Here is a 24,326-nt window from a genome sequence, read left to right on the forward strand (position 1 = left end):
AAACGACACACAACAACCCAAAACCCATATAGATAATGAAAATCCAATAAATCAAGAGATGCAAGATTTCTTTGATGATAATGCTGAACGATATAAACAAAAAGATAATCCAGAAATCGAGCCAGTTCCAATTCTTCCAATTATTGTGCCAGAACACCTAAAGGACATCGTCTTTAAGAAATCAGAAAAGCGTATCGCTGAACCACATGCCAGAGACCCACAGAAAAGACTGAGACACATCCCCACAGAAGATTCAACTGGTTCTCGTTCAGATATATTTTCTAACGCAAATACGACAAAAGGATTAGAAATCGAAGCAGAAACCCTTAAAGAGGCAGAAGAATATGACAGGTTGCAGGAAACGCGTGCTAAACAGGCTGCACTCCAATCATCCCAAACATTAAAAGACGAGAACTGGAATGATCCGATGCTTGTAGCCGAATATGCAGAGGATATCTTTAAGATTCTTCGGGAAAGCGAGGTGAGATTTGTGATTGTTAATAGTCGCTTTCCTTTTTCTTTATTTTCTTTTATACATACATATATATATATATATACGAGTGAGTGAGTGAGTGTATGTGTGGGTATATGTGTATGTGTAGGTATGGACATGGATATTGGTGTGGGTGTATATGTATGTATATGTATGTATGTATTCATTCTCTAAAAAAGGTAGATACAATGGCAGATCCGACATATGTTAGCTCTCAACAACACGAAGTTACCTGGCGTATGCGAGGTGTACTTATTGACTGGGTAGTCGAGATACATCACCTATTCGAACTCCTTCCAGAGACCCTCTTCCTTACAGTCAATTTAATCGATCGATTTCTCTCTAGACGTGCTGTAGTGTTGAGTAAACTGCAACTGGTCGGAATAACTTCACTCTACATCGCAACAAAGTTCGAAGAAGTTACTGCCCCAGTGATGGAAGACTTTCTCTTCATGACAGATCAATCTATCCAAGTAGAAGATCTTTTGAAAGCCGAGAGATTCATTCTACAGGTCCTTGATTTCAAACTCTGTTATTCTAACCCCCTTAGTTTTATGCGCCGTACCTCTATGGGTGACAGCTATGATGTTCATACTCGCATGTTGGCAAAATATTTTATGGAGATTACATGCGTAGACCACCGATTCCTCAACACAAAGCCATCTTTGATTGCCGCAGCCGCGCTTTGGCTATCACAAAAGATGCTTTCTAAAGGCATTTGGGTAAGTTTATGCTCTCTATATACTAGGCCAATTTGTATCAGTATAGTGTGACTCATGCATTAAAAATATATACATACGTGTACGTCCAAATCCACATCCACATCCACATCCACATCTACACGTATACGTACACGCACACCAACACATATACCCACACGTACAATAATGCATACATTATTAGACGCCAGAAATGTCACGGTTGGCTGGCTACCAAGTTCCTGAAATTAAGCCAACAGTCGAGTTGATGCTCGACTTCCTTTCTCATAATTCAAAATACGAAGGTCTCTTTAGAAAGTGGTCTTCGAAACGACTGATGAAAGCCAGCATATTCGCACGCGATTGGATCAAGTGTTACTACCTCATCTAGCATTTTTTTCTTGGAAGAAGAAAAAATAAACTTACACATCCACCCATCCACCAACACTCACCAATACACTCACCAATACACTCACAGAAAATAAAAACACCAAACATACCGAGAAACTCATTCACGCGTAATTCATTTATGAACAACAACAACAACAATAACAATAACGACAACAATAACAAAAAAACCTTCCCCTCCACACCTTTAAACCCGCTGTGAATCATTCAAATAAAACGCGTATTCTAGTGATGTTTTGTAGTGGACACACTTTTGTACTTATTTACATAATATTATCACTCCATTTTTATCAGAACAAAGGTCAGAATGGTTGTAATCCAATATACATACATACATACATACATACATATGTTGTAAAGATATTCTCAGGTGATTTATTATCTTTAAATGAAACAAGCTAAAATGTATTCGTGAAAAATAAGACAAAGAATATATATACATATATATATGTATGTCTGCGCATGCTGTCTTGAATAAAGAATTTATTCATCGTGAAGCTTCGATATATATATATAAGGAAATCAAGACATTGTACTTGTTATCTGATGGCATCCCCAGACTTCAATATCTTTCAGCTTTGGGCATTCAATTGCTAGGCAACCCATTACACAATCATCCATAGACCGCACAAACCCACAATCAAGTGTCGTGAGTTCTTTACACACGCCTAGGCGCTCCAGCACAAGTGGAGTCAGATCATCCAGGCTGTGGATATTGAGGTGTTTAAGAGTGTTTTTCGAGTGGTTTATGATCGCAATAAGAGCTTCGTCTTGGGTAGACAAACACCGAGAGATGTTTAGATAAGTCAGTCCTCTTCCTGGGTACGGTGTCTTCCACTCCTCAAACAGTGTTTGAATAGCCTCTGAAGTTATCTCGTTGCACTCTGACAAAGAAAGCTTTTCGAGGTGAGGGCAGTAAAGCTGAATCGCCTCTACAACTGTGTCATCTACACTGGTACATCCGTCCAGACACAGTTCCTTCAAGGTGGTGTGATGTTCCAAGATTTTGGCCAAGATAGACGACGATATTTTACATCCAGGCCAAGATATTTCTAATGTCTCAAGAGGTTTTAGGCGGCATATTAATTCGACTCCATCGTCATCAAGACGAGAGAGACGGGAAAGGCGAAGGTGTTTGAGGTTCTTCGCTGCCCCAACAAGAGCTTTCATTGATGCCTGGGTGAATCGCATGGAGTGTCGAATGGCAAACGTATTCAATTGAGAACCAATGGCACCGAAAAAGGATTCCCAGCCTTTATCAGTGACCAAATACGGGCCAGAAAGTTCGATAGATTTGAGATTTTTCAAGCGTGTTGCATAAGCATTAATGACCTCATCCGTCATTCTGCCACAGTAAGTCAAAGTCAGTTTCTCCAAGTGAGGACAGAACTGTGCAATATTAATCAATCCATTCTTGTCGATGGCTTTATGTATATATATATGTGTGTGTGTTTGGAATATTTTTTTAGTACCATTTCATCTTAGAGAGTGCTATCATGAACTCTTACCTGTACAGTCTGTCAGAGTCAATTCGCGGCGGAGCGGATTCATAAAGAGTTGCGCCGTGCGGGTGTCCATCTTTCGATTACGGGAAATAATTGTAGCAATTTTGTCCATATTGATCGTACTGATATCACCCAAAGCTTCTACACAGTCTATGTGTTCTGCAATAGTCTTTTATATACATATAGCGGTAGTAGTAAAAGCAATAAGGATACGCATACACAAACATATAATGCAAATAGTCAGTACATGTTTTGGGATCCAATAGTAATAATGCTATTATTACTCACATCGGTACAAATGTCTTGTAGACTGGGTACATCATTAAAGCCCGCTTTATTTTGAGATTGACGTTTGGATCCTATTTTTCGTTTCTTGGGTTTCGGAGGCTCCTTTGGTCCATTGTTATCTAGACACGAGGGACATATGTTTTCGTCTCCGACATCAACAAGGCTGGCGATACGAGCAAATCTCTTGTTGCATTTTGAACAAAAGAAAATTCGAGTTCGACCTTTGGGTGCTCTAAAGGACGACCCAATCCCAGGATCCGGTTTATCATCCTCCGGCTTCTTCTTCCCATTATTCGCTTTTTCATTTGCCGCTTCAACCAATGCTCTATTGGCCGCAGCTAGTGTCCGACGTGTTCTGGGTGCATAGAGTACTGCGGTAGTCTCTTCTTCCTGGTGGGGTGCCTCCACAGTAGTCGAAGGTGTGTCTACAGTAGTCGTGACTGTATCTTGTACAGTGTCTGGTGTCTCTTCATTAGACGCTTCCTCAGCTTGTTGTCTTGCTAGATCTTCTCTTCTTTCTCTTCTACTACGATTCTCTACTCGAATGCCGTGCTCCTAAGAGAAGATCCCAATGTTAATCGTCGAAAGATGATCAATGGGCAAACACACACACATATATCCATTAAACTTACTCTTAAAAAACTACTTAGAGCTGAAGTAGGCCCACGCACTCGATTTTGCTGGTCATTGTTTGACATTATACTTTTCTTATTTTTCTACTTGTAATGGAATCATTGTGTTTTAGTTTTAGTTTTAGTTTTTTTTTTGGTTTTATATTTAATTTTAATTTGATGTAGGCCAGAAAAGAGAAAGTTCCTTAATGCTTTTCGAGACAAGAAGATAACCAACATATTTCATTTTTTGACTGTTGCTGTAGTAAAATGTTGAAACTAACCTCTGTGATTCTCAAGGAAAACCTTTGTGATGATATTATAACAAAAAGGCTTTATTAAAGTCGCAAAGTCAATTATTATTTTTATTATTATTTAATTGGAAATAAAGGAAATAATGAATCTGTCGGAAGAGGTTGTCATATATTCCTCTTATTGGATCGGTTTGTGTCTGACGAAGCCACTGACACAACTATTATCGCCGGTGTATTTCTGAACTCATCAAACAAATAAATAGACACATGTAATACTAATAGTATTAATGATAATATAATACAATATTTGATATATGTATATATGTATATAATGACTATATTGACTATATACAGAGACGAAAAAGAGAGATCGTGTATCTATGTATGTGCATACAGCAGAAATTGAAAGATACACCAGTAGTGTTGATTACCAGGATCGAATGTTTTAATACGAACGAGTGAGAAAGAGAAACATAGTAGTAAAACGAAAGATACGTTAAATTGAGTTTGTTTTACTAAAGGTGCATTGGTCGTGGAACCAAGGAGCAGTGCCTTTAAATAAATATTAATAAGATTTTATTAAGATTTTGTGATCAATTTTTACCGATAAATTATGTACACAATACTGTCCGAATTGAATGGAAACAGTCAAAAAGCACTCAAAATCATATTGAAAAGTAATTCATTATATTCCAGGTACTCTTTGACACTAATTGTCAAGGAATTGATTCAATTCAACTCAATACTAATACTAATAATAAAAATATAAAACTCTACAATTTTTTTATGACATGATCCAGTGAATATGCTGGATAACGCTAGTAATTAATTGTCTATCAGACTATAGCCATACACTCACATATATACTTGTGCATATCATCGTGGTATAGTATATGTAAAATAAATAAAATAGATAAAGCCTTTGACTTTATTCCTCCTTACGTAGCCAAACAAGAGTAATGGTACTCCTAAAAAGATATTGCCTTTTTTATTTAAAAAAAAAACAAAAAAAAGAAGGGGGGAAATCAACAAGCCTGAAAATCAATTGCTCAAAATAACTGTAGAAAGATTGACGTCGCCAAATTTTCATAGTTGAAAGAAAGAAAATAAAATTGAAAGGGGTATCTTGTCCAACCGGAAAAAAATAATATATACACACATACACGCATACACAAACTTGTGAATTCCTGCTAATTAAGCTCATCAGCACGCGTCTCATCATGACATCAGTTAACGAAGATATTCAATGGGGTGAGATAATGTTATCTTTATCTCCACAAACTATATTCCATTCTTCCAAAGTTTGCGTACAGGGGGAGGATGACGAGGAGAAGGAGAAGCAATCCCTACCATCAATCTAGATTACTTGTAGATCTTATTTTACAAACCTGTGGATCTATGATCTAATACAAGGGTGTATTCTAATGTACTTTTAATTAATTGTTTCATTTTTTATCTTATTTTTTTGTTCGTCTTTTTTTTTGTTTCTAGGAAAGGTTCTTATTTGCGGAAACACTTCCTGGGACAACATCAAACGAAAGACAAAGACCGATTCTGGTGAAGAAATGTAAGATCGTCTTATATATATATATATATATATATACTGATTAAGGATGACCAAATAAACTAAACAATCTTTTTTTTGCGTGTGCGTGTTTCCTAGTCCTAAATTGCTCGGACCTAACCTTGTTCGTGAACTTATTGATATAAAGTACAATACCTACATAGTCAACTAGTACGATTGAGATGCTTATATATAGCTGATGATTACTAGAGTAACTCAAGCAATCACAGGCCCAAATGCATGCCATTCAGTTATAATCAGTCAAGATGGAGAGACATGGGTGTTTGGAAGAAACGAAAAAGGACAATTAGGCTTGGGAGATATTTTAGCTCAGGACTACCCAATCAATGTTAGAACCAACAAAAATAATGAAAATCTATTTGGTGACGAAAAGTTTATCACTGCAGCTGTTGGTAGAAATCACACTATGCTAGTGGCAGGTAAGACAAGAACAATATATACATATTCAAAAGAAGAAAAGAAAGAAAGAATAGAAGAAGAAAGAGAGAAAGTATACTTACCCAAAAAAATTGTATCTGTGTACAAGAATCCGGCAATGTCTATGCCGCCGGAGACAATAAGTGTGGCCAGCTTGGTGTTCCAGAGTTTAAGAACTACACGAATTTCTTAAAGGTCCCTGGACTGGGAAAAGAAAAAGTTATTCAGGCCGCTTGTGGCGCAGAGTTTACCTTGTTACTCACTGGTATGTCATTAGATAAACAAATGGTAGTAGTGTTAAAAACGAGTCCGTATATCTAATGGTGTGTAAATCAACAGAGAGTGGCCTTGTATACTCGTTCGGCTCTCAAGAATATGGACAGGTGAGGAAGAAAGACAAAGAATGTTACAAGGACCAACATTGGTATAAGAATCAAGTACAAAAGTTATTAATCATAAAAAAAATACCGGGTAATTTTATTTTAGCTTGGAAACGGTGTGACAGGAGAGTATCTCAAGTCTGCAGGTAGACTTATGTCTCAACCCCAGCCATATCCATGTAAGCAACTGTTATTAATATACACACACATTATCTATATATTGTATATTGTATATTATATTATATTGTATTGTATTAAATGAGATATTATGTAGCTCCAATTCAGCACATCAAAAAAATCAAAGTTGTATCAATTGCATCGGGTACAAACCATAGTTTGGCATTGGACGACGAAGGATTTGTTTATTCTTGGGGTTTTGGTGGCTATGGTCGCTTGGGTCATAGTGAACAAAAGGATCTCTATGTCCCTACTGCGATTTCTGCCTTTGCAGGCCACGTGAGAACAACCAGAGCAACCGCCATTACTTGCGGTGCAACATGCTCCATGGCAGTAGACGGCGTAAAGCAGCTCTTGCTTTGGGGAAAGTGGAAAAATACTGGTGACGGTAGCTCAGGACAGCCATGGATGGTATGTTGTACTTATTAACCAAAAAATTAAACTTCCTTCTAATACATCTATCTATACAGCATCCTCGATACTTGCATGACCTCAACGGATGGGATATTCATGATATTTCAGCAGGAAACCAGAGTTTGTTTGCAGTTGCAAGAAAAGAAAAAACAACCATTGCATGGGGTCAAGTCCAGAATGCTGAATTAGGTTTCGGTGAGGATGGAGGACCACTATCCTCTACAAAGCCTCAGAAAGTCGAGCCTTTAGAGGGCGTTGAGACAATTAGGTATGTAAAAACAAATAATAGTTAACAAAGTCTAAAATCTATTTCTTTAGTGTATCTGCTGGTGTAGGCCACACCCTTTTCCTTGTGAAGCCAGATGACAAAATTGTACCTGAGCTTCCTAAATGGCCAGCAGGTCCAGAGGTAAAACACACGCACATACATATACAAAATATAATTATTAAACACCTTTCTTTATTGCCACCTTTCTTTATTGCCATCTTTCTAGGTTGACGAGAATTGTATGCATTGTCACAAACAGGACAACGAAGAGAAACTCTTACTGTGCGACAAGTGTGATGCATCTGTACATACTTACTGTGCTGTACCTCCTCTCGACGAAATTCCTGAAGGTGAATGGTACTGTGATGTCTGCCACCCTCCATCCAAGGATGCAGGAAACAAGAAGGGTGCTCGTAATAAGCGAAAGGGCGGGCAGGATAATGAAGAAACTAGCGAAAGTAGGTCATTGAGCATTTTAACTTCCTTGAACCGTGTGTATTAATAAATTCATTTTAGAGAACAACAAGAAGAAGCGCGGGAATTGATATACTGTTATCGAAATAAAAGAAAAACAAGTCTAGAAATAAAGGTGTGTTTGTAGATAGCAATATTTAACGATATTTTTAAGACAGACATTACTAGAGTCCTCTTTACCGAGTATTGATGAATGAATAAATGTGATGCACATGTCAAAGATATTCTTATGAATCAAACGTGGAATCATAGATTGCTTTTAGAGAAATTTTATAATCATCCAAACCCTTTTTCAAATATTTTGCCCACAAAATATTCTTAACCAATGTATGTGTTAAACTAGAATCTAAAGTATCATAAATACAATCAGAAAATCTTGTAGCAAGTTAAAATCTTACTCTGGTTTTATGAAATTACATAAAAATAATAATATTAAAATGGGTACTCAATCAAAAAGTAAACACCTTTCAAAACCTTTCAATAATCAATAATAATGCTTCATGATTGAAGACTCCAAAATGCAAGAGTACGAATTTACAGACTTTAGAAGAAATGTTTCGCACCCTTTCATGCTATTTATGCCTTTTCTTTAATACCTATATTTTATATATTTCACCTTAAAGAACCAATTCACAACTCTACAATAATTCAAAACGTACAAAACAATAGCTTACGTGGTCTTTACAATGTGCTTTTAGATGAGATAAAAGGTAAAAATCCTTGGTCTTGAACTTGATGGAAATAAGGCTCCCAGAATTTCTGACAAACTGAATGTATCAGAATCACAAATTAGATATTTTTCTAAGAGATATATAAAAAGTAAAAGAAAAACTATTGATAACAACAATTTTTAAACAGCCACAGGTTCTCACATCCAGAAATAAAAGACATATAGCTTTGAACCCCAACAAAGACAAGTGGCAAACTTTGGATGTCATTGTTGATGAAGCCGATGTCGGCATGAAAAAGAATGTCAGCAAATCTACTATGCACAAAACTTTACATAGCATGGACTTTTATTACCCCGTGGTTACATTTTTTGGTTACCAAGGCACATATCACCAAACGGCGTGCTTGGTACAAAACCGTGAAAAACTAGGATAAATAGTAGAAAACTGTTATTGGAGTGATAAGTCGTCATTCGTGCTTTACAAGAAGAATACAAATAGCAAGCTCTGGCGCAAAACTGGTGAGAGGTTAAACATGGATCATTTTGTCCCTAATGTGCAATGAAACGGTGGATCGGTTATGGTCTGGGGGTGTATCTGGTCAGGAGGACTTAGTCCACTTGTTTTCGTAGATGAAAACATGGATGGTCCAAGATATGTAGAAGTTCTTCGAGACCATTTCCTTTCGTTTTTGCATACTCTTTCTGCAGCTAGCAGCGGTGGCTAAACGTTCCAGAAATATAATACCAGGGCCCATACATCAAGAGTTGCAGGAAGGTTCAAGAAAGAACAAGGTTTTGATGTTTCGCAATAGCCACCCAGCAGCCCTGACCTTATCCCCGTCGAGAATATCTGGAGAATTTTTGATAGCAAAATTAGAGAAATCCGCCCCAGACCAAAGTCTATGAATGAGTTGAAGGCAGCTCTATTGGAAGAATGGAAAGAAATATCAGTTGATACTTGTAGAAAATGCTGCTTGAATATGCCAAATCGGTTAGCCTTACTTAAGAGAAAGAAATTTAGACAAATTCGCTCTTAAAGCTGTATCTTATGTCTTTACATTATTAATATATGTGGCTTGAACCTTTATTCTTCCAAGCATTATATTACAATAAGCATTGCGCATTTTTAGAAATGAATTTGAAGTTGTGATACCTTCTTTATCATTCATAGCGGAAGTTTAAAGGTGCGAAACGTTTCTTTCGGACACTGTAAATCTAAAAAGATAATTATGTCTGGAAAAAATATCTAAGCTGAAAAGCTTCAAGACTTCAAAATTCAGAAGTAATCTTTGGGATGTACTTTTCTCCGAAAGAGGAAATACATGAACGTTAAATTCTTCAAGATCAAGATTTGAAACCCCCTAATGTGACCAAAATGAAACAAAATTGAATTTTACGGGGTACGAAAACAGTAATTTTCTACAGTGTTAGCAGTCCGGTACACATGACAATTATAGTCTACGTCATTAATAAAGTTGCTGTATGTGGTGTGGACCACTTTAATAATCTCTCTGTTCATCCAAAGACAGCAAATCATTGAACGGCCATGGCAACTCTTTCAAGGTAGAGAAAATTAAACCATGGATCTAGGGTTAATCTTACCCATCTTTTAGTATTTTGCCCAAACCTCGTCAACCGGTTGAATCAACAACCGAGACAACACCAAATTACGAGAAGCAGATCAATCAACTTGTCTCCACACGCAACGCCAATCGGATCCCACCCTACGGTCAACGTAAATCATTCCGTCCACGCTACCCTGAAGATTATGGAAATGGCGGTGCATTTCCCGAAATTCACATTGCTCAGTACCCACTTGATATGGGTCGCAACAAAGGCGGTAGAGCAACTGAGACAAGCGGTGGTGCATTGACACTGCAGGTAGATGCTGATGGAAATGTCAAATACGATGCAATTGCACGTCAAGGCCACAATGACAATCGTATCGTTCACACCTCACTTAAAGATGTTGTCCCAATAATCGAGCGCAAAGATGTTGATGTTGAAAAGCTGACAATGGATCGACCCAGCGAAGAAGAAGTACAAAGTGTAGCTGAAAAAACCCGAGCAGCGCTTGAAAAGATTGTAAACGGAAAGATTGCTGCTGCCCAACCAAAAAACGTCGTAAAAACATCTGGTGGAACCAACAAAGACCCAACCTATATTCGATACACACCAGCACAAAGTCAAAGTAGCGATACATTCAATTCGGGTGCTAAACAGCGAATTATTCGTATGGTAGATGCACCTACAGATCCTATGGCACCTCCTAGCTTCTTACACAAGAAAGTACCTCGCGGTCCTCCTTCACCGCCCGCACCTGTAATGCACTCACCTCCTAAGAAATTGACAGCTAAAGAACAGGCTGAATGGGTCATTCCACCCTGTATCTCAAATTGGAAAAATACAAAGGGTTATACAATCCCATTAGATAAACGATTAGCAGCAGATGGTCGTGGTTTACAAGAATTGACAATCAATGATAACTTTGCTAAATTCTCGGAAGCTTTGTATGCCGCCGATCGTCATGCAAGAGAGGAAGTTAGACAGAGAAACTTGATGCAACAAAAACTTGCACAGAAACAAAAGGAAACCGAAGAAGAGAAATTACGAAACTTGGCTCAAAAAGCACGCGAAGAAAGGTAATAGTGAGTTTGTTGTATATATCTATATGTGTATGTGCGTATACGGAGAACAATATAATAATAATCTAAAATCTATATAGATCTGGATTGAAGCCAGCATCATCGGCAGGTGCTTCGGCTGATTTACCTGTGCCATCCAACCGTCCTACAGCAGCTTCACTGATGCCAGATTATGACTCTTCTGATGAGTCTGGATCTGACAGATCGGATGATGAGAGCAGTCATGATAGCGATTCAAACAGACGTGCTCGTGGTCGTCGCGACTCGGACGAGGCAAAGGCTAGAGAGCGTGATCAACTGAGACGTGAAAGACAGAAGCAAAGAGAGCGTGAATTACGTATGAACAAGATGGGCACAGAAGCAAAGGCAAAACATATCGCACGGTAAGTGATCGTGTTATCTGAATGCGACGATGAACAAGTACTTATATTAAATTATAGTGAGCAAGGCCGTGATATATCCGAAAAGATTGCACTCGGTTTGGCTAAGCCTACTCTTAGTAAAGAGAGCATGTATGATGCACGTTTATTCAACCAATCTGAGGGTATCAATTCAGGATTTAAAGACGATGAATGTAAGCAATTAATATTATACTTTAAATATATAAAAAGAATTACGATTGACGTATAAAATGTTTGTCATTTTGTTTTTTCCTTCCTTCCTTCTTGTAGCCTATAGCTTGTACGACAAGCCTCTCTTTGCTCAACAAGCTTCTTCGATTTATAAGTTCAAGGGAAAGGGCAACTCTGATGTACTAGGAAGCACAGATGCAGACGACATTGAGCAATCTATCAAACAAGACAAGTTTGGAATTGGTAGAAAGGGATTCCAAGGAGCTGAAGGCGGTGAAGGCTCTAGTGGCCCGGTCGAATTTGAAAAGGAGACAATTGGAGGACGACAAAAGGCCAAGGATGCAGACAAGGATGTGTTTGGTTTGGATACTTTCTTGAACAAGGCCAAGAAGGGAAAGAGAGCACGAGAAGATGACGGTAGTGATGATGAGGATAGACGAAAAAGATAAATAATGATCTGCATAGCCCAATCTCCATTTTCTATATTATATATCATACTTTTGTCCATTAACAATTGTTGTTTATTAGCCAATGCGTGTTTAAGAGTGATCGAGGCAAGTAAGGCTACACAAGAGAGCCATTTTTTTAGCTGCTTTTAAGAAAATGTACAAATTCAGCATGTGCCACAATAACAACAGATTATCATTTCATAAGTGTTAACATGGACACCACAAGCCCTTTATAGTGGGTGATATAAATATCTCTCCTAATTCAGTGTTGCGGAACTGTTAAAAAAGACCTGTTAAACTGATCATTTCAGAATAGTGCTGGATCAATGTTTTCCATACAGTTAATTGCCTATTTTTATATCTAGTGGCGATCTTGTGTCCAACACTTTGTAATTTGTTCAGCTTGATCTGACTATGCACCCAACAAAAGGCAAAAACAACGTCTATAAATGGAAATGCCTAAAGATATCTAACTAGTATATTATATTCTACCCATAAATAACTTTTCAAGCTGTTGATTAGCACTGAAAAGGCTCTCAGATGTGTAATAATGGAAAGTTGAAAACAATGTTATACATTAGCTAGTTTATATATCTTGAAAGCTTATATCTTTAACTTCTTCCATAAATTACTCGAACTTCTCTCCCTTTCTTTATTCAAACCAATATTTATAATAAATACATAGCCATGCGCTCGTACAAGACACTCCAAGCGACTGTCTTGCTTTTCGCCTGTCTAATTATTCAGATCAAAGCATATGCTATTAGACCAACTCCAACCCCAAGCACGGATGGCTATATATTGAAACATGGCACTGCATTGGCAAAACCCACAGATCCACCACAATTAGGGCATCGAGCAGGTTCAAAACGTGATCTTGACGATACTTTGAGCCTCTATCAAAATTGGGCCAAAGTGTGTAATTCCAATAACGATAAGGAAATCAATGATAAGCTTCAGGATATACGTATGCGAGGTGTTGATGATCCCGAGGTCCGCAAACTTTGGCAAACCGTAACATCTACAGTATACTGCGGTAATGGACATGTAAAGACAGTTACTACAACGATCACAACCTCAGCAAAACCTTCGGCCACCGCTGTACCAAGCGGAAATGGATCCTTTACTTGTGACGATACATGCTGGAGTGATTATTTATGGCGTACGTATTTTTTTAAGTATATTATTATATTATGCTAACTATGTAAACGTTTTTAGATACCTATGGATATGGTGTCAGCGCTGCCCAAGGCTTTACTGGAACTGTATTGATGTTGCTTGGTATATATTTCTTACTTTTTGGCTATCGCTTCTTCCGCTCCACACTAGGATTAGTTGGCTTTGTTTTCTTTGGTAAGTAAGATACATAGAATATTATAAGTTAAACACATAATAATAACTTTTCTATATATATAATACATAGCCGCCATGACTTGGATCGGCCTGGTTAATAATGAGCCTCCTTTTGGCTATACGCATAACGAAATTGTATACGTCTGTGTCCCAGTAGGCCTTGGTATCGTTGGTGCTATTCTGTTTATCTTTGTCTACCCAATAGCAATCTACTTTGTCGGTGGTAAGTCATAAACGCCTTTTATATACACAGCCTAATGCCATATTTTCTTGTCGATAGGGCTTGGAGGGTATTTCCTTGCAGTATTCATCCTTAGCTGGAAATCATCTCTCGTTATTCAAATTGTAAGTAATTTTTATACTCACTGAAAATTTTCTACTATTATTCCTAATACTCCAATTTTATGCTATATAGGAAGTAGCACGCATTTGCTTTATTGTTGGCCTTGGTGTGGTCATGGCTATTCTGGTATTCATGATAGAGAGTTACACCATCATTTTCTGTACAGCGTTTATAGGTGGTTACCTTTTAATGCTTGGTCTCGACCTCTTTATACACACTGGATTTGTCAACTCCTGGCTGCTCATATTCGACGGAAATTCCCACCACAACAATGCCTATATCATGAAGGTTCCTCTATATGTTATGTTATCCTTTATCATCGTGTTTACGTTGATCTCCATTGGCTGGCAGTATTACTGGAATATCATGAAACTACAGCGGTACTTTGGTATCAATGTTGTCCCGGCAAAAGAAAAAGTGGTTATAGTTGAAGAAAAAAGCTAAATGTAAAACCATACCCTTTTTCTTCCCATCACTTGAAATTAATTTTATTTTATTTTATTTTATTATTTGACATTATATTACACTACTTTATTTTGCACATTATTTAATTAAACCTTTGTTTTTTTTTCAGTTTGAAACAACCAGTAGAGTAATATTAACAAACAAAAAGAAGTACAATTTCAAAATACTCTAATAATAACTTATATCTAACAATAAGTATATTGTTCCAATAAATTAGAGTCTTTTATAAATGCCAATTTTTGTTAATATATATATATATTAGAAGATAAAAGTTGTTACTGCTATATCAATCGATATGAAAAAAGAAAGCAAAACTCACAACATTCTTAAACTATATTATATATATATATGTTTATGTATTTATTTATGCGTTTAAAGAAAACTAAAAACAGAAACATAAGGTACATCTTAGTATTGACGTTAAAAAGATAAAGAATCGCCCTATCCAAAAATCAAGATAGTCTTGCTATACAATCGCCAGTAATAAATGCAGCTTCATTAAACGGAAATATCCTGCTCCCTACTAAAAAAATGTGTGTATGCAATAACTAAAAAAAATGACTATTATGAGTATCACATTTGATATGACAATTGCTGATCACTTACTTGTGCCATATACCAGCACGCCTCCAATAATACTCATAATCATAGCAGGTACAGTAATCTACACATATGTGGCTTATTGATGAGTATAATTTCTTCTATACAAATTAAAGTACAATAAGCCTTACCACTTCGGCGTGAGCCAGAACGAACGGAAGACCTAAAAAGAAAGAAAAAACAAAATTAGAAATTTGACATGGTCAATGCTTTAAGAATATGAGCTTTCTAATATTTACAAAATCCAGTAACAATCAGTATTCCGGTAATGAAGCGGCCAGCGTCTGTAAAGCTAGAGCTGTTATCACTATTATCAAAGTTAATTAATAACTGAAGTAGATACTCCAAGGATATATATATAGCATACTCGTCATTCCACAGTTCTGAACCATGCTCTTCTGAGCACCTTCCAAATATCTCGTTGGGAAGTGGTGCAAGTACATAAGTAGCCACTATTCATGATGGTCAGTACAAAGCAATACACATAACACTATAAATTAAGACTTACCAACAAGCAAAGGCCACCAATTACTAAAAAAAAAAGTTAAATTTCAGTAATTTTACTAACATTTTAACCAGTTTATCGAGAAGCTTACTTATAAAGTGCACATGACAGAATAACAAAAAGGAATCCTATAGCAAGAACAAAAGCAAGACCGATAATGCTGAAGGAGAAAAAAAAATAGTATTCATGTGTTTACTCAATCAGTTTAATGCTCTTAACAAATGCATTTAATGATGTGTTTTATTCGCTACTTACGCTAGAGAACAAATGAAAGCAAACGTCAGCCTTCATAAAGTATACTTTTACAATAAAATTCCATTCTTCTCTCATCCTCTCATAATTATACAGTCTTTCTCCAATGCTTGCTGTCCATCACTATCATTCTTACTTTTTAAGCCCGCCATCGTTATAATGTATCAGTCAAAACGCAACTAAAAACGAAAGAAAGAGCTTATCGGAGATTTGTCTTTATTCTCGTAACCCCCTCAAAACAAATGTTGTAATTTTCTCTTTTGCCCTACTCATTCAGAGAACTTTAATAAATCTGAGCCTGTCACAGCTCCATACAAACAAAAAATTATTCTCGTAACCAAAACCGCGACGTCATTTCAGACTGTTCGCTTTACTTCATCAGAAAAAGAAGTATACCTTCAATCCTTATTTTCATATTGCTAGTCATAACCTTTCACAATTCACCATCTATTTCACCATTTCTTTTTATTTTCATATCTTCTAAACCCGCTCTCTATTATAAGTAAGGTAGAAATAATGGCAGTTTTCAATATTTTATTTGGTGAATTTAGGAATATCCTTATTCTTGAAAACAAAGTCTATAAGACTTATTAGATGCTTGTGTATGGGTTCATTAATTTTTGAAAAAGAGCCTATTAGCTCAAAAATTTGCTTAAACAGCTTAATACATAAGAGATTTTTTTTTAAAAAAAAAAACTCTGAAGGCTATAAATCTAGACAACAAATTAGTCCCAGGATATTGAAAAAAGCGACCCAAGGTTTTGCAACTTGGAATATGTCCTTTTGGTATAATTTCTTTTCGAACTTGATCGGATACCAGTTGCACCTTTTCTTTGATGAGCGTTCGATATTGGGGCTTTAAGATTGTTTCCAACTTTATCTTTCTTGTTATGGTGGTATGATTTCCCAGCAGTGCTTGCACTTTCTCCTGCTTTCTTGGGTTATGACTGAAACACTCTTTTGATCGTGAGGTTTTATAACCATTCTGGTAGCAACTGGAGCATACAACTCTACTCTCTGATTGTCGACCCTCGATACCCTTTCGTTTTGCATCAAGATTTTGCTTCTTTTGTCTCCTTCTTTTCATATTCTGTAGGTCTCTTATGCTTTGTATCAACTATAGTATGTACATGAATATTAAATATAGGGAAACCTTATGGACAGCCTGGACAGTCTGAACGTATGCAACGTCACTCATTATTAGTATTTTATGGTTACACGTATTTTTTTTGGGTTGTGGGTCAGACTTTGTAACAATCTTACGAGAACGACGTTTCCTGGTGGGGGGACGACATTTATATATAACCGAATTAATCAATCGTGGCTACATGTCCGGGGTCCGGTGTCTTTCTCTAATCCTTCAGGGCAAAATGGTGTGTCCTGAAAAACCACAATATATTCATTGTATGCATTGGCTTTACTACTTCGTGTTTATATATATCTCCAGGAACCTAACACTCATTATTTTAAGATCCACAGTCTGTGTTTGGGCAACTTAATTATAAAATACTGTCTCATACGAAAAACAAATCCTGTATATTCAATTAATAGCAGTTTGCGTCCTAAATTTAGACTTGACAATAAAGAAATAACAATTAGTCCCAATTACACTATATCAATAGCCAGTTATGCAGAAGATAATAAAGAGTTGTTGTCATTATACACTTTGTACTGCAATTTTGTTGGATATATTACTATCTATTATCCTTCTTACGCGTATCATGTTTTTCTCTTTCACCAAATTATATTCCCAGAGTCTGACAGTACAGACTGGTAAGTAATCCTCATCCACTTTTTTTTGCAAAGCACAAAAGAAAATCTTTATGAGTATTTTATACCCTGGCTGGTGTTAATTATTATAATAAGAATGGATCCTTAGGGACCAGATAGAGTTATTCCATGCTGGCAAAAAGGTCAAGATTTGTGGTCCGGTAGAATCAAAATGTCCCCCCCCCCCACCAAGAAATGTCGTCTCCCTAAAATTAATGATTACAAATAGCTAGGAAACTTTAAAAGCGGAGACTTCTGCTGTTCAATTTGAGTCAATAATGAAAACAACAAAAATTGATCTAAATCCAATGTCCATTCAAGCAAATACTCTTATTAAAGAACTCAATGATACACCTCTGTTCTTACAGGCATTAAGAAAAGCACTTTATCATCACAGATTTCATGACAACTTTGATTTAATCACAAAACATGATATTTGTTTTTTTTAGTAGTTACAGTCAAACACTTGTAAGTAACACAAAAAGAAACCTTTAATTGGCTTATTATTTATATTGACATATTGCCAATCCACACATTTATAGCCTGGATTTTATGAACTCACCGAATAGTCCTTTGAATAAAATTATGCTGGAGAGAGCAGCAGCAGCCTACCTAATCATATTTATTGTAAACATGTTGTTCATCTCGGACAACGATGTAATAGAACTTGGCTGGTTAGAGAGAGAATTTTTTTCTACCGACAGAACCAAATTCGACGGAATCATTTTCAAAGTTGGTGACAAATCGATTGCTCCGGGACTAGTGGAATTCTCTGGAGTCATTAATGATAAGACCTCTTCTCAAATTAACGCAAAAGATATCGAGAAGTTGTACACTAATATGGTGAAAGTTATGGAAGATATTAAAACTGATAAAATGTTTTGTATTAGGTGTTTTGGTAAGAACATTTCTTATTTAATGATACCTAAAACTAAATCTCCTTTTTTACAATACAATAGGACATAACCTTTACTTTGAGAAGCTTGTTCATTATGATGGTGTAATGTATAGGACAGTTGATGTAGTTGTAGAAATCCCAACTAAGCTGAGAAAAATAATCGCCTATATAAATGAAATACCAAATATACTTTCATGGAAGGAAGCCCTGATTAATCATGCCCTTAATTTAAATTAAATCATAATCTACAAAGCCCTTTCCCTCATCATTAGTAATAGTTAAATATGGACTTATCATCGCTCCAATGTCTTCTTGAAATAAATATAAAGTCCATATATAAGCTTTATATGTAGAGTCATATTGAATCTAACTTAGCTAGAATCATTTTGACAAGAAACTGATCAAATTACTGGATAATTTATTTCCAAGCAACTGGGCTAATTAGCTTCAAACATGTGACCAAGTCAGTCTCCTTTTTCTGGAAAACTTACCCTGACACAACTATCCAAAATCATACAAAAGAAGTGGGAAGAATCTTCAAACATATGGTAAATTGATAGTGGAAGTACAGTATCTTTAGAATATATATATATATATATATAATTGAAACAACAATAGACCTCCAATATTTAAAGATTTTTTTCTTGTGTTTCCTGCCCCATATATTTACTTAAATATTATAATCGCCACTAGTAAACACATCTTGAAAAGTCTATTCATAGAACTACCCATTCTTCAGGTAAGCACCAATTCTCTGGTCTACAATAACCTTGTTGTTCAAGGGATGAAGGTAAGGATGTTCTGATGATGGTGAATGGATATCCTCATTGGTTGATCTGGTTGTATTTGTACTGGTCTTGCTTCCATTAAATGTGCTTTCTACTGAAGCCTCCTCATGGGCTGTCAGCTCTAAGCTATCACTGCGTCTTCTCTGATGTCCAGAAATCATCCCTGAATTAATTAGGCCGCTACTATTGCTTATTGCTGGCGATTCTGCAAGACCAGAACTGTAGACAGACCGGCCTGGTGTATAGTATGCTGAGGAATTAGAAGAGTCCTTGCTGTCTTGTCGACGAGATTTGTTTTTTAGACCCGAAGTAATAAACGATGAATCAGAGATGGTACGTTGAGCTTGGTGCAGGGTATCTTCGGATGTAAAAAATGAAGAATTACGTGAGGTCCGCAAGGGATCATTAGCGCCAAAGGTATTATTTGACGCACGACTCGGTGGTCTTGGTTCTTTCCGGGTCTGCCGCGAACGCGCAAAGGGACGGTCGGGTGGGACGAGGTCTTCGTCATCCTCGAGTGTGTGGGATGTATCGTAACGTGTCGATGACAGGTTCTGGGCCCGCTGTTTTGGTGCGAGATCGGGAGAGTATTTGTTTGCCGATGTGGGTCTCCGGTTAGCAGTTGCACTGGAACTACCTGCTGCGTACTGGTTGCGTTGAAAAGACTCGTTTGAACGGGCGCTTTGGTGTTTATAAGAGGGATCGCCGCTTGGCGTGTATTGGGCAACTGGGGGCGGAGGCCGTAACGTTGGGTTATTTGGGTATTCATAATGAAGTTCTGGCTGGTCATGCTCATAATATGCTCTGGCATCTCTTGTATAATCACGTCTAGGCGACTCTAATTTTTCTAGTCTTGTAACATCTCTCCACACATCCAATACGTCATGATCTGGACGGTGCACCGTCTGGCGAGGTTTACTAGTCGATGGTGAATTAGCAGCTGCCCGCTTGTGTACCGTTGGTTTGTGATACACAGGATTATCTTGTGTTAATTTCTCGGACAAAGAATCCATATGATCCTTCTTTGCATTGGCTCTAATTGCAGATAGAGCCCAGAATAAAGAAGATAGGAACCCTAATGCGATTGCGACAGCAAATAAAATAACTTCAAATTTAATTGAATAACTATTGCATCTAAGGTCAGTGTCTTCTGACTCATAGAGAATAGTGCAGCCCTGGATGATCTTCTTGGTCCAGCCAGTGTATGTAGTCCCAAACGGTATGGCCACTAGAATTACACTCACAAAGGCTAGACCTGCAATAATAAACGGAATTAGGCGACTGGTGGAACGTCGGTAGGACCACACTCCAAGAGTGAAAGAGGCAATGATGATAATGGCTCCCATAATGAGTGGAACGACCCGGACATAGGACGTAGATGGGTGGGTATCTTGACGGTCGATAGCCAATAAATCGACTGCATAGGTATTATTTTGATTCGCCAGCGAAATCATCTTTAGAGCATCTGTGAAGTTAGGATATTTAGCGAACCATTCAATAATATATAACAAAGTCTATAAAAATAATAATGATTAATTGATATCTATTGATATTTACCAAGCTCATAGTTCAGTCGAACAGGAGTACATGTACAGTTGCGGGCGTAAATAAGGCATTGTCTCCACAGGCCAAGACTAATCTTGTCTGGAGTGGCATCAAGTAAAGATATATTTCGTGATAAAGCCACCTCGAAAAAGGCCATGTTTGTGTGGAGAGAACAATTATCTGTTGAGGATGTCTCTGCCCAACTTCCCAGTATTAAGGCTACTGCTGTTAGCAGCACAATAACTATACGAGCAGTAGGGAATACGGTTTTGTAAAAGAAGGCGCCATAAGAGTTTTGATATGTAGTCATTAGATTAAGAGGTAAAAGAAACGATTTAAACCAGAGTAAGATTTCATTAATATTTATTTACACAAATTTACCCAACAACAAAAACAGCGCACATTTGCTAGTAATAATACTATTATTTTTGCTCCATTTTAAAAAATAAAAAACTAATGTATTTTATCAGGTACACAAGGGCCATGTTATAGTGATCTACGCCGTCCCTTCATTATATACACGCTACGGGTATGATCATTTTACCGTTCAATAATTCTTGACTAGGAAGCACTTCACGTTTAATATTACCGATTCAAAAAAAGAAATCTATTTTATAGTAATACCAGTGCAAAGTAAATAATTATAATGATATTAAAAAAAAAGAATCTCGTTCTTATTGTGCTTCATCCTTGGGCATCATATTCTTGAACTCCTCAAAGTCAATAAACCCATCCTTGTTTATGTCTGCGTCGTCCATCATGTTCTTGATATCAGAAGCCGATAATTTCTCTCCAAGCTTTGTCATAACTTCCTCCAATTCGTCATAGCTGATCATACCATCCTGGTTTTTATCGAATGCCTTGAATACCTCTTTCAATTCGTCTTCTTCGTGGAAGCTGGGCTCACGCATAGTAGAGGACCGGCTATTAGCGATAGACCTGCTTAATGGACCACCCTTGACTTCTTCAGGAGGCATATGACGTGTCATGGCAACCACAAATTCATCAAAATCAATCAAACCATCTTTATTACTATCAACAGCCAAGATAATGGATTGAATTTGGTCCTTTTGACTCGCAATACCGAGACTCTTCAAGATCTCGGCAAACTCTTCGCTAGCAATGGCACCGTCATTGTTACGGTCGTAAAGGCTGAAGGCTAATGAAGTCAAATCAGTTCAATGTTCAGCAAGTACATGAGTGAAGTACATACCTTGCTTGAGAGCAGAGAGCTCTTCAGAATTGAGGGGGGTTGGTGTTTTATTGGGAGACATGGTTATAGAAAAAGAGTACAAGTAAGAGTGAGTGAGGGTTATAAGAATAAGAAATGAAAATTTCAAAGTGACGTACAGTTAAAGCTGTTGAACGTATCAGATAGGAAATCTATTCAAAGGCCGTTGACTTGTCTTTTTTTATATATATATATTTTTATATATATTTTAAGCAAATCGCTAGCATAGGTTTTGGCAATGACAGCATGTACGATGGATGTTTAAAACGTACGTTATTTACTTTGATACAACATCACTTTCAATGAAACATACTAATTACAATGTGGAGAAATACGATTTATTGTGCTTTTTATTTAAAACAAAATATAAAAGAATTTGAAAGTCGCAAAGTTCCCATTTACTTTCTCTGCTTCTGGGACAAGAAATCAGTGAACTCCTGGTAAGGAACCTTGGAGAACTCGGTTTCTTCCCAAAGGTCGGGAGTCAAGAAACCGTAGGTGTTACCAATAGCAGCAAAGGTAGCCTTGACAAAGTTACCGAGAGTACGGGTAGAGCCACGAGAAGTAGTATAGCAATCGGTGATACCAGCCAACTGGAGAACCTTCTTGGGGGTAGGAGCAGCAACGATACCAGTACCACGAGGGGCAGGGACAAGGCGGCACAAGGCGGAACCACACTTACCGGTAACCTTGCAGGGAACGGTGTGAGGTTCACCGAGGGCAGAACCCCAGTAACCACGACGGACAGGGATGATGGAGAGCTTGGCAAGGATGATGGCACCACGGATAGAGGTGGCAACTTCCTTGGAGCACTTGACACCAAGACCAACATGGCCATCGTGATCACCAATGACAACAAAAGCCTTGAAGCGGGTACGCTGACCAGCGCGGGTCTGCTTCTGAACAGGCATGATCTTCATGACCTCATCCTTCAAGTTGCTAAGGAAGAAATCAACAATTTGGTACTCCTTGATGGGGAGGGAGAAAAGGTAGATCTCCTCGATGGACTTGATCTTGCCAGCTTTGACAAGACGACCAAGCTTGGTAACGGGGACCCTAAATTAAAGTCAGTACCCTTATATGACTTTTCTTTTTTTTTGTAGGTACATACCACTCGGTCTTCTCATCGCCACGACGACCACCACGTCCACGGGCACCGCCGCGACCACCACGTCCACGAGCGCCACCACGTCCAAATCCTCCGCGTCCTGTTCAATGGACATGGTGTGAGGGCCATGTATGGGATGGACTTGAAGATTACTTACTATCGGCCGGTGCAGTGTCAGCCATTTGCTAAAAATGCAGGTAGTAGGGTTTAATGATCTGCTTTTTGAATTCGAATCCATCCATCTGTGTCTTTTATCTATGCATCCGTCTTTGGTCGATGACAAAATAGCATGACAAGGCATGCGGGATTCTGAATCATATCTTTCTTTTTACTCACATAAAACTTTAGGTTTGAATAAAAAGAAAATTCAAAGAGAGGGAAGCCTACGGTCGCGGGCCTTGCAAGCGCATATACCTCTCCCGACGCGGGGCTTATTCCGGCATGACTGTCACATCACCGGTCCGCACTCTATTTTCTAGTAGATTGTGATATCTATTATTCTTCATTTAGGTAATGAATTTACATACAACGTGAGTAGGTGCAAAGGAGGTCTTAAAGAGGGGTTGGAGGATGAGGAGGAGGGGAATGTAGGAGAATGTAGGAGAAGGTGCTGAGAGAGACAGAAGTAAATATAATTATGTCAATAAATATTCTCGCTTTGTTCTAGAAATTGGTCGCACACAAAAAGTAGCTTTTTATAAAACCAAAGGTAGCATTTTATAAAGGGAAGATTGTAGAATATTAAATGCTGGATATGCTTTTATCAAAATACACCCTTTGCCGAAATTATGTCGCCAAAAAAAATTAAGTGTCGCAACTCTTAAAATAACGGGGAGCATTATTTGCTCTTCGACAAACCGGCAAGCCTATCGAGAAACTTTGGAAGATAGAAACTCCCGTGTCTGCTTAGTCTTCGTAGCTTGGGGTCTTTTCAGACTCGACAGTAGCTCTTCAGTTAATCTTGAGGTATTCGGGATTGATTTTGGGTTAGTGTCTCAATAATGGGAAAAGTAGATACTGTTCCTTGATAATTTATTATGGAGATCCCTATAATTATTTTTCCGAATAAATCCCCACAACTATACATGTAATTCATCCTTGTTTACGAATATACCTTACCACACCGTATCTGCAGCCAGAGATCCGGAAACCCCGCAACA

At 37.6% G+C, this 24,326-nt stretch overlaps 11 protein-coding genes across 11 annotated transcripts; 5 read left to right on the top strand and 6 right to left on the bottom strand.

Moving 5' to 3' along the window:
* Positions 1-400: 400 nt before the first annotated feature.
* Positions 401-1,570, top strand: PHYBLDRAFT_98457 (mitotic cyclin; the record flags this gene model as incomplete). The annotated part of the gene is made up of 3 exons (XM_018444052.1): positions 401-481; positions 673-1,215; positions 1,397-1,570. Coding segments are annotated over 3 exons (798 nt in total), but the record flags the coding sequence as incomplete, so codon positions are not given.
* A 334-nt stretch (positions 1,571-1,904) lies between these two features.
* Positions 1,905-4,383, bottom strand: PHYBLDRAFT_180430 (hypothetical protein). The gene is made up of 5 exons (XM_018438313.1): positions 4,288-4,383; positions 4,025-4,108; positions 3,393-3,947; positions 3,108-3,273; positions 1,905-3,023 (listed from the first exon to the last, which is right to left on the bottom strand). The coding sequence occupies exons 2-5, from the start codon at positions 4,088-4,090 to the stop codon at positions 2,122-2,124; spliced, it is 1,689 nt and encodes a 562-aa protein (XP_018293884.1). The 5' UTR covers positions 4,091-4,108; positions 4,288-4,383; the 3' UTR covers positions 1,905-2,121.
* A 1,094-nt stretch (positions 4,384-5,477) lies between these two features.
* On the top strand, positions 5,478-8,043 carry PHYBLDRAFT_165825 (hypothetical protein; the record flags this gene model as incomplete). Its single annotated transcript, XM_018435315.1, has 12 exons — positions 5,478-5,508; positions 5,749-5,824; positions 5,921-5,968; positions 6,032-6,261; positions 6,369-6,524; positions 6,599-6,642; positions 6,746-6,818; positions 6,914-7,227; positions 7,287-7,498; positions 7,549-7,639; positions 7,725-7,956; positions 8,015-8,043. The coding sequence occupies 12 exons, from the start codon at positions 5,478-5,480 to the stop codon at positions 8,041-8,043; spliced, it is 1,536 nt and encodes a 511-aa protein (XP_018293885.1).
* A 156-nt stretch (positions 8,044-8,199) lies between these two features.
* Positions 8,200-9,811, bottom strand: PHYBLDRAFT_59376 (hypothetical protein; the record flags this gene model as incomplete). Its single annotated transcript, XM_018440483.1, has 5 exons — positions 8,200-8,319; positions 8,647-8,739; positions 8,996-9,067; positions 9,388-9,492; positions 9,701-9,811. 5 exons carry the CDS (start codon positions 9,809-9,811, stop codon positions 8,200-8,202), a joined length of 501 nt encoding a protein of 166 aa, XP_018293886.1.
* A 550-nt stretch (positions 9,812-10,361) lies between these two features.
* Positions 10,362-12,281, top strand: PHYBLDRAFT_98149 (hypothetical protein; the record flags this gene model as incomplete). Its single annotated transcript, XM_018444045.1, has 5 exons — positions 10,362-11,284; positions 11,368-11,531; positions 11,574-11,670; positions 11,728-11,861; positions 11,959-12,281. Coding segments are annotated over 5 exons (1,641 nt in total), but the record flags the coding sequence as incomplete, so codon positions are not given.
* Positions 12,282-12,995: 714 nt separating this feature from the next.
* PHYBLDRAFT_59378 (hypothetical protein) lies at positions 12,996-14,448 on the top strand (the record flags this gene model as incomplete). The annotated part of the gene is made up of 5 exons (XM_018440484.1): positions 12,996-13,470; positions 13,527-13,661; positions 13,732-13,884; positions 13,942-14,006; positions 14,077-14,448. 5 exons carry the CDS (start codon positions 12,996-12,998, stop codon positions 14,446-14,448), a joined length of 1,200 nt encoding a protein of 399 aa, XP_018293888.1.
* A 349-nt stretch (positions 14,449-14,797) lies between these two features.
* On the bottom strand, positions 14,798-16,007 carry PHYBLDRAFT_158151 (hypothetical protein). Its single transcript, XM_018433743.1, has 8 exons — positions 15,963-16,007; positions 15,666-15,735; positions 15,578-15,600; positions 15,437-15,521; positions 15,309-15,376; positions 15,201-15,232; positions 15,076-15,133; positions 14,798-15,017 (listed from the first exon to the last, which is right to left on the bottom strand). The coding sequence occupies exons 1-8, from the start codon at positions 15,976-15,978 to the stop codon at positions 14,968-14,970; spliced, it is 402 nt and encodes a 133-aa protein (XP_018293889.1). The 5' UTR covers positions 15,979-16,007; the 3' UTR covers positions 14,798-14,967.
* Positions 16,008-17,904: 1,897 nt separating this feature from the next.
* Positions 17,905-18,731, top strand: PHYBLDRAFT_165828 (hypothetical protein; the record flags this gene model as incomplete). Its single annotated transcript, XM_018435316.1, has 3 exons — positions 17,905-18,044; positions 18,139-18,494; positions 18,556-18,731. The coding sequence occupies 3 exons, from the start codon at positions 17,905-17,907 to the stop codon at positions 18,729-18,731; spliced, it is 672 nt and encodes a 223-aa protein (XP_018293890.1).
* Positions 18,732-19,218: 487 nt separating this feature from the next.
* Positions 19,219-21,137, bottom strand: PHYBLDRAFT_59381 (hypothetical protein; the record flags this gene model as incomplete). Its single annotated transcript, XM_018440485.1, has 2 exons — positions 19,219-20,747; positions 20,840-21,137. 2 exons carry the CDS (start codon positions 21,135-21,137, stop codon positions 19,219-19,221), a joined length of 1,827 nt encoding a protein of 608 aa, XP_018293891.1.
* A 277-nt stretch (positions 21,138-21,414) lies between these two features.
* PHYBLDRAFT_180432 (calmodulin) lies at positions 21,415-22,101 on the bottom strand (the record flags this gene model as incomplete). The annotated part of the gene is made up of 2 exons (XM_018438314.1): positions 21,415-21,986; positions 22,041-22,101. 2 exons carry the CDS (start codon positions 22,099-22,101, stop codon positions 21,502-21,504), a joined length of 546 nt encoding a protein of 181 aa, XP_018293892.1. The 3' UTR covers positions 21,415-21,501.
* A 355-nt stretch (positions 22,102-22,456) lies between these two features.
* PHYBLDRAFT_154856 (hypothetical protein) lies at positions 22,457-23,348 on the bottom strand (the record flags this gene model as incomplete). The annotated part of the gene is made up of 3 exons (XM_018433359.1): positions 22,457-23,114; positions 23,170-23,266; positions 23,324-23,348. 3 exons carry the CDS (start codon positions 23,346-23,348, stop codon positions 22,457-22,459), a joined length of 780 nt encoding a protein of 259 aa, XP_018293893.1.
* Between the last annotated feature and the right edge of the window lie 978 nt (positions 23,349-24,326).

The sequence above is a fragment of the Phycomyces blakesleeanus genome, assembly GCF_001638985.1.
Source record: "Phycomyces blakesleeanus NRRL 1555(-) unplaced genomic scaffold PHYBLscaffold_6, whole genome shotgun sequence".
Lineage (NCBI taxonomy): Eukaryota > Fungi > Mucoromycota > Mucoromycetes > Mucorales > Phycomycetaceae > Phycomyces > Phycomyces blakesleeanus.